At 43.0% G+C, this 16,328-nt stretch overlaps 1 protein-coding gene across 1 annotated transcript in view; it reads right to left on the bottom strand.

Moving 5' to 3' along the window:
• Positions 1-16,328, bottom strand: part of WDR76 (WD repeat domain 76) — a 189,504-nt gene that overhangs the window by 24,187 nt on the left and 148,989 nt on the right. The window contains exon 16 of the mRNA XM_056571564.1: positions 10,655-10,807. Within this exon, the coding sequence (XP_056427539.1) occupies positions 10,655-10,807 (153 nt within the window). The remainder of the gene's footprint in view (positions 1-10,654; positions 10,808-16,328) is intronic.

Raw genomic sequence — 16,328 nt, 5'->3', positions numbered from 1 at the left:
GTTGATGGCCGCCGCGATATGATGCAGGGTCACCGTGTGACCCCGCGGCATATCGCGGGAGTTGGCGCAGGACATAAATATACGTCCGTCGTTAAGGAGTTAACTTCAGTTCAGGACCAAAGATCAGGACCTTTAGGACTTCTTCTTGGAAATGAAGGTATGTCCCTGTGTTGCCAGCGTTCTGGTACAGTACAAAAGAGTTGTACATGGCAACCTGTACCAAGTAGACCGCAACTTTCTTGTACCATACACGTGTTTTCCGCATGGCGTTGTATGGCTTGAGGATTTGATCAGAAAGATCAACTCCCCCCCATATACCGATTGTAGTCCAGAATACAAATTGGACTTGAGGACCGTTGTTGTGGTACCTCGCACAGGTCAGCATAAGGACATCCCTCTTATCCTTATACCTGATCAGCAACAGGTTTTCATGGGTAAGGGCATGAGAGTCACCCTTGGGCATAGGTGTCTGGATCAAATTTAGAGGGAGGCCTCTCTAGTTCTTCCACACGGTTCCACAAGCGGTCGTGGATTTGGCGGCAAGGGATCTGGCGGCAAGGGATCTGAACAGAGGGATGCTGGTATAAGTTGTTCACGTGGTAACCCTTATCCAGCAATGGGTGCATAAGGTCCCAAACGATTTTCCCGCTAGCACCCAGAATGGGGGAACATTCTGGGGGTTCAATTTCGCGAATCTAGTCCTTCGTATACTCTAAACTTGTAAGTGTACCCGGAGGTACTCTCTCAAAGTTTGTAGAGCTTCACGCCATACTGCGCCCGCTTCGAGGGAATATAGTGGCGGAAGATAAGTCTCCCCTTATAATTGATAAGAGATTCATCTACAGAGAGCTCCCTAAGGGGTACGTAGGCCTCCAAAAAATTGGCCCCAAAGTGATCGATGACCGGCCTTACTTTGTAAAGCCGGTCATAGGTGGGATCACTTCGGGGTGGACATGCCTCATTATCAGAGTAATGGAGGCATTTCCTAATGGCCTCGAACCGCTTCCGTGCCATGGCCATACTGTAAAGCGGGGTCTGGTAGAGGACGTCCCCGCTCCAGTACTGCTTGACACTGGGCTTTTTGACCAGGCCCATATGCAGCAAGAGGCCCCAAAATGTCCTCATTTCTGCTGCATCAATGGCGCACCATTCATTGGCCCTGGCCAAAAAAGAATCTGGGTGGTGGGCGATGAACTGCTGGGCGTACAGAATCGTCTGCTCCACCATTAGATTGACAAAGCAGTCACTGAAAAAAATAACTAAAATAGTCAAATTCAGTGAACCCGGCCGTGTCAATCCGGATTCCGGAGTCACCAACAAACTCCAGAATCCGTGGCTGATAAGCCTCTGGGGGACTCCAGACAGGTTCACCGGAAGGGGGCTCCAGTACACTTGTCTGGGATGTCGGACTCCTAGTACGAGCAGCATTGTCGCTTGTACTAGTGCCGGCCACTGGGTCACTTTCATGGGGGGGGGGGGCGTGGCCTCGCCTGGCGGCGTCTCCGCCGCCTTCAGGGGGGCTCATCATCAGTACTAGATGATGTGGAGGACGAGGAAGAACACCGGAATGTAGGATCTTCCTCTTCCTCACTGGCAGATTATGAGTAATTATATGGGCAAAAATAAAAAGATGCGCCCCCCCACAAAAAAATGGGGGGCCAAATGCAGCACCCTGAACCCTTAATAAGGCCCAGGTAAAGCTGAAAATCTCCGGCGGACCCTTGGGGACCTATTAGGGGGTCAGGGAGGGAATTATTATTATAATTTTTTTAAACTTTTGACCCTTATGACCCGAATCGCAGCAGATTGCTGGTGTGAATTCACCAGCGATCTGTGGCAATCGCCGACGGCATACCTGCTGAATGATTTCAGCAGGCATCCCGGTCCGGTCCCCATTCCGCGGGCACCGAAATTCCCACGGGCGTATGATGTACCAGGGCGTCAAGGCGTATCCATACGCTCTAGGTCTCTAAGTGGTTAAATAGAAGTAACTTACAAATCTGTTTAACCCCTTAAGGACTCAGGGTTTTTCCGTTTTTGCACTTTAGTTTTTTCCTCCTTAACTTTTAAAAATCATAACCCTTTCAATTTTCCACCTAAAAATCCATATTATGGCTTATTTTTTGTGTCACCAATTCTACTTTGCAGTGACATCAGTCATTTTACCCAAAAATTCACGACGAAACGGAAAAGAAAATCATTGTGCGACAAAATCGAAGAAAAAACGCCATTTTGTAACTTTTGTGGGCTTCCGTTTCTACGCAGTGCATATTTCGGTAAAAATGACACCTTATTATTCTGTAGGTCCATACGGTTAAAATGATACCCTTCTTATATAGGTTTGATTTTGTCGTACTTCTGGAAAAAATATACATGCAGGAAAATTTATACGTTTAAAAATGTCCTCTTCTGACTCCTATAACTTTTTTATTTTTCCGCGTACAGGGCGGTATGAGGGCTCATTTTTTGTGCCGTGAGCTGAAGTTTTTATCGGTATGATTTTTGTTTTGATCGGACTTTTTATTCATTTTTTAATGGTATAAAAAGTGACCAAAATACGCATTTTTGGACTTTGGAATTTTTTTGCGTGTACGCCATTGACCGTGCGGTTTAATTAATGATATATTTTTATATTTCGGACATTTACGCACGCGGCGATACCACATATGTTTATTTTTATTTACACTGTTTTATTTTTTTTATGGGAAAAGGGGGGTGATTTTATTAGGGAAGGGGTTAAATGACCTTTATTAACACTTTATTTTAACTTTTTTTTTTGCAGTGTTATAGGTCCCATAGAGCCTATAACACTGCACACACTGATCTCTCATCCTGATCACAGGCGTGTATTAACACGCCTGTGATCAGTGTTATTGGCGCTTGACTGCTCCTGCCTGGATCTCAGGCACAGAGCAGTCATTCGTCGATCGGACACCGAGTAGGCAGGTAAGGGCCCTCCCGGTGTCCTGCAAGCTGTTCGGGACGCCGCGATTTCACCGTGGCAGTCCCGAACAGCCAGACTGACTAGCCGGGATGCTTTCACTTTCGCTTTAGAAGCGGTGGTCAAAGCTTCTAAAGGGTTAATACCACACATCGACGCGATCGGCGATGTGTGGTATTAGCCGCGGGTCCCGGCCGTTGATAAGCGCCAGGACCGACGCGATGTGATGCGGGGTCGCAGCGCGACTCCGCTTCATATCGCGGGAGCCGGCGCAGGACGTAAATATACGTCCTGCGTTGTTAAAGGGTTAACTTTCTGGCACAAAAAAAAAAAAGTTTTCCACCGGAGTACCCCTTTAAATTAGATAAGTCTGTGCATCCTGTAGACTGGCAATTATGGTGTATGGCCTCAGTCTCATTATGTTCAACTTGATGCAGTACAAGAATAAGAGGGGCTTGATCATGAATAAGGTTAAACCGGGGTGCAGCCAATCATGTCCATACAACAAAGTACACCAAAAAGAACACTGGGGGACAATGAAAATATTAGGATCACATTCAAAAATGTAAAGCTACATAGTTTACATTTTATTACATAAACATAAAGGAGGACATTTATCATTGTTGCTTTGGTAAGCGAGTTCTGTATTCATTTTGGCCTAGATTTATCAAACTGTGTGAGCAAAAGTGGATAGATTTTCTCACTGCAACCAATCACAGCTCAGCTTTCATTTTACCAGAGCTCGTTAGCTGAGCCATGATTGGTTGCTGGGGGAAAATCACTATTTTTATCTCACAGTTTGATAAATCTCGGCTAGAGATGAGAGAAGTTACAGAAATTCAATTCGTCACGAACCTTGCGGCTCGGCGTTTGCTGACTTCATCCTGCATAAATGAGTTCAGCTTTCAGGTGCTCCGGTGGGCTGGAGACTCTCTCCTAGGACTGTATCCACCTTTTACAGCCCCCTGGAGCACCTGAAAGCTGAACTCATATATGTGGCTAAAGTCAGCAACTGCTGAGCCGCGAGGTTTGTGACCAATCGAATTACTGTAACTTCGCTCATCTCTAATCTGGGCCTTTGCTTTAGTTTTGCTTATGTGTGACATATTTATCATACTATCACGAGGTTGATAAATTTGGCTCACATAAGCAAAAAAATAAAATAAAGCAATAAGTCACTTTGGAATACAATTTTTTAAAGCACACATAAGCAAAAAAATAAAAAATAAATTATGTGTGCTTATTATATATTTTTTTAACACTTTTTTTTCCCCTTAAAGGGGTAATCCAGGAAAAAACTGTTTTATATATCAACTGGCTCCAGAAAGTTAAACAGATTTGAAAAATTACTTCTATTAAAAAATCTTAATCCTTTGAGTACTTATGAGCTGCTGAAGTTGAGTTGTTCTTTTCTGTCTAAGTGCTGTCTGATGACACGTGTCTTGGGAGCTGTCCAGAGTAGAAGCAAATTCCCATAGCAAATCCATTCTGCTCTGTGCAGTTCCTGAGACAAACAGAGATGTCAGCAGAGAGCACTGTTTCCAGACAGATAAGAACAACTCAACTTCAGTAGCTGATAATTATCAGAAGGATTAAGATTTTTTAATAGAAGTCATTTACAAATCTGTTTAACTTTCTGGAGCCAGTTGACCTAAAAAAAAAAAATAGTTTTTTCCTGGAATACCCCTTTAACCCCTTAAGGACTCAGCCCATTTTGGCCTTAAGGACTCAGACAATTTAATTTTTACGTTTTCATTTTTTCCTCCTCGCCTTCTAAAAATCATAACTCTTTTATATTTTCATCCACAGACTAGTATGAGGGCTTGTTTTTTGCGCGACCAGTTGTCCTTTTTAATGACATCACTCATTATATCATAAAATGTATGGCGCAACCAAAAAACACTATTTTTGTGGGGAAATTAAAACGAAAAACGGAATTTTGCTAATTTTGGAAGGTTTCGTTTTCACGCCGTACAATTTATGGTAAAAATGACGTGTGTTCTTTATTCTAAGGGTCAATACGATTAAAATGATACCCATTATTACATACTTTTATATTATTGTTGCGCTTAAAAAAAATCACAAACTTTTTAACCAAATTAGTACGTTTATAATCCCTTTATTTTGATGACCCCTAACTTTTTTATTTTTCCGTATAAGCGGCGGTATGGGGGCTCATTTTTTGCGCCATGATCTTTACTTTTTTTTGATACCACATTTGCATATAAAAAACTTTTAATACATTTTTTATAATTTCTTTAATAAAATGTATTAAAAAAGTAGGAATTTTGGACTTTTTATATTTTTTTTCATTCACGCCGTTAACCGTACGGGATCATTAACATTTTATTTTAATAGTTCGGACATTTACGCACGCGGCGATACCAAATATGTCTATAAAAAATTTTTTTTACGCTTTTTGGGGGTAAAATAGGAAAAACCGGACGTTTTACTTTTTTATTGGGGGAGGGGATTTTTCACTTTTCTTTTACTTTTACATTTATTTTACACTTGAATAGTCCCCATAGGGGACTATTCATAGCAATACCATGATTGCTAATACTGATCTGTTCTATGTATAGGACATAGAACAGATCAGTGTTTTCGGCTATCTTCTGCTCTGGTCTGCTCGATCACAGACCAGAGCAGGAGACGCCGGGAGCCGCACGGAGGAAGGAGAGGGGACCTCCGTGCGGCGTTATGAATGATCGGATCCCCGCAGCAGCGCTGCGGGCGATCCGATCGTTCATTTAAATCGCGAACTGCCGCAGATGCCGGGATCTGTATTGATCCCGGCACCTGAGGGGTTAATGGCGGATGCCCGCGAGATCGCGGGCGTCGGCCATTGCCGGCGGGTCCCTGGCTGTGATCAGCAGCCGGGATCAGCCGCGCATGACACGGGCATCGCTCCGATGCCCGCGGTTATGCTTAGGACGTAAATGTACGTCCTGGTGCGTTAAGTACCACCGCACCAGGACGTACATTTACGTCCTGCGTCCTTAAGGGGTTAAGGACCAAGGACGTACCGGTACGTCCTTGGTCCTGCTCTCCTGATATAACGCGGGGTTACACAGTAACCCCGCGTCATATCACGGCGAGCCCGGCGTCATAGTGAAGCCGGGACCCGCCTCTAATAGCGCGCAGCGCCGATCACGGCGCCGCGCGCTATTAACCCTTTAGCGGCGCGCTCAGAGCTGAGCCGTGCGGCTAAAAGTGAAAGTTGCCAGGTAGCTCAGTCGGGCTGTTCGGGATAGCCGCGGCTAATCGCGGCATCCCGAACAGCTGACAGGACAGCGGGAGGGCCCCTACCTGCCTCCTTGCTGTCCGATCGCCGAATGACTGCTCAGTGCCTGAGATCCAGGCATGAGCAGTCATGCGGCAGAATCGTTGATCACTGGTTTCTTATGAGAAACCAGTGATCAATGATGAAGATCAGTGTGTGCAGTGTTATAGGTCCCTATGGGAGCTATAACACTGCAAAAAAAAAAAGTGAAAAAAAAAAAGTGAATAAAGATAATTTAACTCCTCCCCTATTAAAAGTTTGAATCACCCCCCTTTTCCAATAAAAAAATAAAAGTGTAAATAAAAATAAAAATAAACATATATGGTCCGAATTATAAAAATATATCATTAATTAAACCGCTCGGTCAATGGCGTGCACGCAAAAAAATTCCAAAGTCCAAAATAGTGCATTTTTGGTCACTTTTTATATCATTTAAAAATGAATAAAAATAAGTCCTATCAATGCAAAAATGGTACCGTTAAAAACTTCAGATCACGGCGCAAAAAATAAGCCCTCATACCGCGCCATAGGCGGAAAAATAAAAAAGGTATAGGGGGTCAGAAGATGACAATTTTAAACGTATTAATTTTCATGCATGTAGTTATGATTTTTTCCAGAAGTCCGACAAAATCAAACCTATATAAGGGTATCATTTTAATCGTATGGACCTACAGAATAAAGATAAGGTGTAATTGTTACCGAAAAATGTACTACGTAGAAACGGAAGCCCCCAAAAGTTACAAAACGGCGTTAAATTTTCAATTTTGTCGCACAATGATTTTTTTTTTCCGTTTCACCGTAGATTTTTGGGCAAAATGACTGACGTCATTACAAAGTAGAATTGTTGGCGCAAAAAATAAGCCATCATATGGATTTTTAGGTGCAAAATTGAAAGAGTTATGATTTTTTAAAGGCAAGGAGCAAAAAACGAAAATGCAAAAACGGAAAAAAAAACGTCCTTAAGGGGTTAAATGTACTAACATTTTTGTTCTTATTTCAGATCTGTGCATGCAGAGGACTACTTCGGATTCGGTGGACTAAGATGACCAGTGTTTGTTTTGATTACTTTTAATAAAATGGTAAATGAGGGCTTGATGTGGAGTGTTTTTTGGAATTAAAGTTTTTAAAAAAATTTTTTTATTTTATTTACTTTTTCAGGCTATGTAGTGGAAAAGGTCTTGAGTGGAGACGGAGTCCATAACTAAGCCACGGATTAGCGTTAGCCCCAAAAACAGGTAGCGCTAACCCCCAATTATTACCCCGATATCCACCGCCACAGGGGTGCTGGGAAGAGCCAATCCCAACATGCGATTTTTTTATTTTGCTTACATGCGACACTAGCACTTCATTCATTCCTGACAACTGCGAAGTGAAAACTGAAAGTTGCTTAGGTAGAGCTATTTGCAACTTTATGTGTACCCACAAAAGTCGCACAAATATTTGCTTAGGCGCATGAGCGACTTTTGTTCACAAAAAAGCTCTAAATCCCTTGATAAATGTCCCCCAAAAACACTTATAATCTCACATGAAGCAAGAAACCACATCCAGAAAAGAGCTGCTATCTGGCAATACACCTTTAAAAAAAGACACAAGACAGCATAAATTGTCCTATAAAAACATATGACATGCTGGCCTATACAATAAAATACAAACTTATCAATATCCTTTAAAAGGAAAGTGCACAACAAATAATATAAGTCACCCAACAATTCAGTGTTAACCCGTTAATGATGCAGGATGTATATTTACGTGCTGCATCGGCTCCCATTACGTGTTGCTCCTGAGCGCGCTTTTACCCGCCAGCTATCAGTAACCAGGACCCGCGGGTAATACTGGACATCGCCAATTGGGCTGATGTCTGGTATTAACCCTTTAGACGCCGCTATAAAAAAAAGGTCTAAAACGGGGGGAAAACAGTTGCCGGTTAGCTCAGTGGGCTGTTCAGGACCACCGTGGTGAGATCTCTGCGTCCCGAACAGCTGAGAGGAGAGCAGGAGGATTCTTACCTTGCTTCGCCGTCCGATCGTCACTCTGCTGCTCCATGCCTGAGATCCAGGCTGAAGCAGCAGAGCACTGATAACACTGATCAATGCTATAGCATACATTGATCAGTGTTTACAATACAAGGATTGCATGCAATAGTGAAAAAAAAATAAAAAAATAACCTCTTCAGTAATAAAAGTTTGAATCACCCCCCTTTTCCCATTTAACCTGTCCAGGACGCCAGGTCTCACCAGCAGAGAACGGGTTAATCCAGGTATGTCCCGGTTGCTACGGGCAGCCAGGACCCACGACTAATGCTGGTTACTGCCGATCGGGCCGATGCCCGGCATTAACTCTTTAGACTCCGCGATCAAAGTTGATTGAAGCATCTAAAATAAAAGTGGAACAATCCAGGCAGCTCAGCAGAGCTGATCGGGACTATCGCAACAAAATCGCGATGTCCTGATCAGCTTACTGGACGACAGGAGGGTCCTCCTCGTGGTCCGTTCAGCGATCTGCTACTCCAAGCCTGCTCAGCAGGCTAGAGCAGCAGAGCGCTAAGAACCCTGATCAATGCTATGCAATGCATATGGCATTGCATTGATCAGTGTAAGCAATACCTGTGTGACGGTTTTCTCACAATTCTTATGCGATTTTCACCCCAATATTTATTTTTGACAGCATAAAAAATGACTGTTGTCTCAGATTTTTCCCAGGTTGCAATGCGGCCGAGACCTGACATCACTAGTCAGCTGATGAAAGGGAGCCTCTCTGCTTCAATGGGTAGGGCGATCACTTGGTGGGAGAGAGATCAATCTTCAAATAATTGTATTTTTTGTAACAGCTGTAGGCACCCTGATTGAAAAACACAGGTCTCTTGAATGGATATAGCTCATTTATGTTTCAATGGGTGGGGTAGCAGATGTGTGGGAGGGAGGAAAATGGAATTATGGGATTTGGAGGCAAAGAAGAAAACTCAAACAGGAAATACCAGTTCACAAAAAGCTAGCCACAGTATTATGGTAATCTCACAACAAAGCCATTTAGCTCCAAGACAAGCGCAGATTCTTTCCAAGCATGTCCATTAATGTCTGCCAGGAACACACTAAAATCACCTTTAAGGGGTTAAGAACACCCACTTTCCAAAAGCATAACCTTGGATAATGTAGTATATGAGAAAACCCAAATACAGGTAATAGAACCTGGGCAAGCTACAATAAATAAAAAGTATTATAAAGTAAATAAGAAGTCATGTGTCCCACTGTGACCCCACACATATCGTGTAACAATTATTAGACAATACCTGTCCGGCGAATGGCAATGGTGGAAAATACATGTGTACAGTTGGTAAGGGAACATCTTGTTGATTAGTACTAGAACTTAGTTTAGGATATTTTATGTACATGTACATAAGCAAGTTCATTTACCGTTTTTTTTTTTGACAATTTTTATTGTTTTCCAAAAGATATGCAATGAACAATAAAACAAATCAAGGATTACAAAGAGAAATACGGAGCACAACGGAAGAAGGCTCATGCGAGTTTTGCCCATAGAGACTGTTCAGCAAATACATGGTGCCGGAATCTCCGGTAATTCCAATCAGGATATAGTGAGATCAGATCGGCAATCCATAGATGGAATGCCATATTAGGTCAGTACTGATTGGTTATGCAGGACTATGGGGGCCATTTACATAGAGTGGTGTGAATTCCTAACTATTTTAGAGCACAAAAGTTGCTGTAATAGTTGCGGACGTGTGCCAGATTTATCAAACAGCACACAGACTTTGATACATTTCGCTGATGCAACAAAAAAGTCAAAGATTTTGTGCAGAAACTTACGCACATACCCTGACTCAAAAGTCACACAGAAAATGTAGAGCAGGGCTGAAATGACCTAAGATTTCATCTATTTCTGGGATCGTGTGACAATTTTGCGACATTCGCACTTAGTAAATCATTCACCACTGCACAAAGTGCTCTAAATGGGTAAAAATCATGGTAATTGTCGCACAAAAAGTCGCACGGACCTATTGTGCGACATTTTGTGCGACAAACATAGAGGAAAAAATCCATTTAAAAAGCTTTGTAAATGTCTTTATATGTGACAAGTGAACAAGCAGAGAATGAGGGGCATGATAAAAAGAACAAAAACCCAAAACTGTTAGAACATAAATAATACAGATAAACAAATGGACACAGACAAATAGACATGCAACCCGATGAGGAAACAGACAGGGAGACAGCTGCCACACAGAGTACCAAGGGTACATACTCCCCTAGAGGTTCAGAAAGACATTTAGTGGACACCACATAGAACCTACAAAAAAGGGAGTGAAGGGGGGCAAGCGGTCAGTAGAGAAACAGCTCCTCTGTGTGTGGCTGTAAAAAGAAGCATGCGATGTCCACCCCGAGTCAGGGCACTTGCAAAGCTCTGGGTTCATTTACCTGTGTAAATGCAGAGTGGCATATGTCACCGCGGAAGATTGTACCTTCTTGACCAAGCGACAGCAAATGTTGGGAATTAGAAGGTGAGAAAGTAACAACACTGGTTTGACCTGAATGGAGGGGAAATCTATATTTCCCTGGTGTATGGAGATTCTGTAACGAAATTTGAATGAGGCAATAAAAGAGGAATGAGAACATCAAGTATAAGTTATGAATATACACACACTGAGAGCAGAAAAAAACAGTACTGTACAAAGGTATTAGACAGGTGTACAAAAGTATCTACAATTTAAAGGGTTATTCCAGGCCAAAACTTTTTTATATATATCAACTGGCTCCGGAAAGTTAAACAGATTTGTAAATTACTTCTATTAAAAAATCTTAATCCTTCCAATAGTTATTAGCTTCTGAAGTTGAGTTGTTGTTTTCTGTCTAACTGCTCTCTGATGACTCACGTCCCGGGAGCTGTGCAGTTCCTATGGGGATATTCTCCCATCATGCACAGCTCCCGGGACATGACATCATCATTGAGCAGTTAGACAGAAAACTTCAGAAGCTAATAACTATTGGAAGGATTAAGATTTTTTAATAGAAGTAATTTACAAATCTGTTTAACTTTCCGGAGCCAGTTGATATATATAAAAAAAAGGTTTTGCCTGGAATACCCCTTTAAGATGCCTCCCATCAAGGAGATTTTTTTTTTTGGCTCCAAATTGTTTTTCTGCAGCAGAAAAATGGGGGAGATTTATCAAAACTTGTGCAGAAGAAAAGTTTACCAGTTGACCATAGCAACCAATCAGATCACTTCTTTAATTTTGCAGAGGTCTTAAAAAAAAAATGTATTAATTAAAGAAGCAATCTGGTTGCTATGGTCAACTGGTCAACTTTTCCTCTGCACAAGTTTTGATAAATCTCCCCCAATGACCTAAAACAAAGCCAATGCCATTAAAGGGAATGTGACACCTAGATTATTCACATCCTAATTAGAGGCAGATAATGACACCTGTTCTTTTTTCCTATTGCAATTTTCTTAATTTTTTTGCACATTATTATGGGGGCAGCCATCTTGCCTGAGCAGTTTTTAACAGCATTTTGTGATATGCTTTACAGCATGACCCATGGACACAGAAAAATAGACTTGACAAGTCCCATTCAAATAAATTGCAGACATTACCGAACATATTCTATGAACTTTTCAAAGGTCATTCTACAGGGAATCAGGAAGGAGGGATGCTAATTTCTGTTGTGAATGGTGGTGGATTCAGTGTTATCTATCTACTGGTGCGGAGTGGAAAAGCATTACTGGGAAAATCTGTACAGAATAGGAAGTTTTATCCAAGTTTTAGGCACAGTGGCTAGATTGGCTACTGCAAGATTTCAGGATTATTATAAAATATAGATTGTAAAATGAATTTTTTTTTACATATGGTTAACATAAAAACCTGAATATGTCATTTTCTGATGGCCCATTCCCTTTAACCCCTAAAGGACATTGGATATCAATGTATATCTGATGCGCTAGTATTTAAACGCACCATGATATACATTTATGTCCTAAACATGAAGCGAACACAGGAGCTTTGCTAACTCCATGCACGGAGGGTCCCAACTGCTATCAGCAGCCATGGACTTACCGGTAATGGCAGACATTTCCCCCACAAATAGTATTTTATATGTTTTGTCATACATTTTATGGTAAAAGTAAAAGTGTCATTACAAAGTAAAATTGATTGCACAAAAAACAAGCCATCATATGGACCTGTAGATGGAAAAATATAAGTTATAGCTCTTAAAATGTGAAGAGGAAAAAAATTAAAACACAAAATGAAATTGGGCCTTGAGGGGTTGTCCCACCACTTTATATATACGTATTTATATAGTTCTTGCTGAGACAACAATATTTCCCAATACTTAAAATTTTTTATATTGCCTTGTTCAAACTTTATTTCCCTACCTGTAGCACATGTGCCTACTTTGTTATGGATATCGTTTAGGGATCGACCGATTATCGGCATGGCCGATATTATCGGCCGATAATCACCATTTTGGGCATTATCGGTATCGGCAATAACCTTGCCGATAAGCCGATAATGCCCCGCCCCCCGCACCCGATTTTCGCCCATACCGCTATAAAGGCCGGGCCCCTCCCCCACCCTCCGAGTCAATAAAAAAAATTAAACTTACCCGTAATGGGGGTGGTCCGGGCCATCCATCCTTCCTTCCTGTAGTGTCCGGGGGCGTTCCGGGTGGAGGGTGAACCGGTCCGGGCTGTCCTTCTTCTCCGGCGGTCATCTTCTCCACTCCGGACAGGCTCCGGCCTAGTACACTGCATAGACGCCGCTGCGCCGTGACGTCAGGTGCGTTGCTGCGCACGGGCGTCACTGCGCAGCAGCGTCTATGCAGCGTACTAGGCCGGAGCCTGTCCGGAGTGGAGAAGATGACCGCCGGAGAAGAAGGACAGCCCGGACCGGTTCACTCTTCACCCGGAACGCCCCCGGACACTACAGGAAGGAAGGATGGATGGCCCGGACCACCCTGACAGGTAGGGGGAGAGAAGCAGGTGGTGGCGGCGGCAGCCTAAGGCCCCGAAAAAGCCACTGCAGATCATTGATTTAAAGCGCCCGCTTTAAATCAATGATCTGCAGCAGTGTCGCAGGGGGTTAAATAGCCGATAACTTATACCTGAATATCGGTATAAGTTATCGGCCCTAACCTGCACCGATTATCGGTATTGGCCCTAAAAAAAACGATATCGGTCGATCCCTAATATCGTTGTCCTGGATTATGGCCCAAAGTGTTCCTAAGAAGCCTGGGTGGCACATTCTCAGTTGGTTTTCCTGGATTTACCCCTGCGATCAGACATGTTATCTCCTATCCTTTGGATAGGAGATAACATGTCTAGGGGCGAAGTACCACTTTAATGACACAGTTCGTTTTGCCCTTAAAAGGAAAACTGTCAGCTTTCTCCCCCGGTACTTGCTGGTAGTGTGGGGGACGCTGATCAGTATGATGCTTACCGTACCCGGATCCACCTCGCCGTTTGGCCGTAATCTTCTATTTTCGGTATATGCTAATGAGGCACCGGCCGGGCTAACTACACACTGACGTCAGTGCCGCCTGCCACTGCGCCGCCCAGCTCATCAATATTCCTCCCCTCTCTCTTCTCCCAGCTCTGTAATGAAGAGAGAGGAGGGGAATATTGATGAGCTGGGCTGCGCCGGTGCCAATTAGCACCTCATAAGCATATACCGAAAATAGAAGATTAGGGCCGAACGGCGCGGCGGATCCGGGCACGGTAAGCAAACTGATCAGTGTCCCCCACACTACCAGCCAGTACCACTGGTTAGTGCAGGGGAAGAAAGCAGACAGTTTTCCTTTAAGGACCAAGCCAATATCATTTTCACTTTATGGTAAAACTGACATGTTTTCTTTATTCTGTAGGTCAATATGATTAAAGGGGAACTCCGGCCCAAATACATCTGATGTTTTAGGGCCGGGGTACCCCTTTAAAGAAGAACTGTGGTGAAACATTTTTCATTTCCCCTGTGCCTGGGCTGCAAAAAACTAAAAAAAAAAACTAATTTTAACTCACCTTCCCACATTCCCCCGTTGTGCCGATATTGGCATCCCAGTCCTCCGGTGCTGGTCTCCTTCCTGCTTCCTGGGCAGCGATGTCCCGCCTCGGCCAGTGATAGGTTGAGCGCACTGTCATGCGGCAGCAGGGAGAAGGCGGGGTCCAGGCTCCTTACATGACAGTGGAAGACCAGCACCGAAGCACCGGGACGCCGATATTGGCGCAACGGGCGAACGTAGGAAGGTGAGTTAAAGTTTTTTTTTTTTGTAGCCCAGGCACAGGGGAAATGAAGAATGTTCACCACAGTTCTCCTTTAAATGATACCCAATTTACAAGTTTAACTAATATTGTACTGCTTCCAAAAAAAAAAAAATATATAGCTCAATTCTGACTACTTTTTTATTCTTCAGAATACAGGGCTGTATGAGTGCTCATTTTTTTGATCACTTTTTAATTCATTTTTCCCGGATGTGACCAAAAAGCAGCAATTTCAGAATTTTTTTTTTAGGCTGTTCACTGTACGGGATCATTAAAGGAGAACTACGGGATTTAACATTTTGTCCCCTATCCTAAGGATAGGGGATAAGTTTCAGATCGCGGGGGGTCCGACCGCTGGGTCCCCCCACGATCTCCCGTACGGGGCCGCGGCTCTCTGCATAGAGAGCGCGTGTCGACCACCGCACAAGGCGGCGGCTGACACGCGCCCTCCATTTACTGCTATGGGAGAGCCAAAGCGCTGCCTTCGGCAATTTCCGGCTCTCCCATAGCAGTGTATGGAGGGGGCGTGTCAGCCGCTGCTTCGTGCGGTGGTCAACACGCCCTCTCTAACCAGAGAGCCGGGGCCCCGTACGGGAGATCGGGGGGGGGGGCCCCAGCGGTCGGACCCGCCGCGATCAGAAACTTACCCCCTATCCTTAGCATAGGGGATACATTTTTCAATCCTGTAGTTCTTCTTTAACATTATATTTTAAAAGTTCGGACGTTACGCAACGGCGATACCAAATATGTTTGTTTATTTTATTCTTTTAACACTTTCTGTAAAAAGGGCTTATTTACATTTTATGAAAACTTTTTTTGTTTTTTAACGTTAGTTTTTTAATGTTTCCATAATGGACTATATATAACAATCATTAGACTGCTATTACTGTTCAGTGCTATGCATAGGCATAACACTTACAAAACATTAACACCGGCGGCTGCGGAGTCGTGTATCTTCAGTTCAGTGGACCAGGGATTTGCTTTGTATATGGAGCTATAATGACATGGCAGGAAGAGTAATTAGGATTGACATTACTGTGTATCTATAGGTGTGGTTGTAATCTCTGGATGCTAGCAATAATTGTACGGCACAGAGGACATTTGTATGTCTTAGAGGACCATATGGTCTCCCTAGGGATTAATATAATCTGTTTTTCACGCATCTGGTGGGGACTGAGGGTACTTACCCTGTTGCGACATTTGGCCAGTCTTGGATCATTTGATCCTCTTGAGGGTAATACCATCTGATTGCTTAATCCTATAGCATCGCAGGACCTACAGCTAGAAAGTAGGCTACAAGCAAGGCTCTCAGACCCTAAATGAGGGGCACACCAAGCGTTTCTATGTTATCTTTTCTTCTGCTGTGTTTGTCCTGCTAATTTTTGTTTGCATACTTTATTTGTTTTGTGCTGTTTATCCATACTTAGCTCTATATATCTGTAAAATTTTTGAAGAATCCCTGATACTTTTTGTTCTATCTTTATACTGTATATTTAAATCCCCATGATGAACCATTGTATATTATCAGTTACAAGTGGAAACACGTAGGGATATACAGGTGTTCATCATTGGAGAATTATATTTTTGTTTCTTTATTGTAACTAGTGCTTTGAGAATCATGCTGTAATAAGGTTTTAAGACTTTAATAAATTGTTATATTAGCTTCATGAGTAGTTGTTAATGTTTTGAAATATTGAAGCTATCGGTACTTTGTGTCGAATTGTCAGTGATAGTGCATAGCACATAATATTGGCGATCTATTGCTCAGGTCTGCTAGAAGGCAAATCAGAGCAGCAGATCGCCAGAGCTGCCAGGAGGCAGGTGAGGGGACCTGCGGCTGCC

Source organism: Hyla sarda, chromosome 4, assembly GCF_029499605.1.
Source record: "Hyla sarda isolate aHylSar1 chromosome 4, aHylSar1.hap1, whole genome shotgun sequence".
In the NCBI taxonomy this organism is placed as follows: Eukaryota; Metazoa; Chordata; class Amphibia; order Anura; family Hylidae; genus Hyla; species Hyla sarda.
Note: the sequence above shows the minus strand (reverse complement) of the source record. Positions and strands in the feature narration are given on the sequence as shown.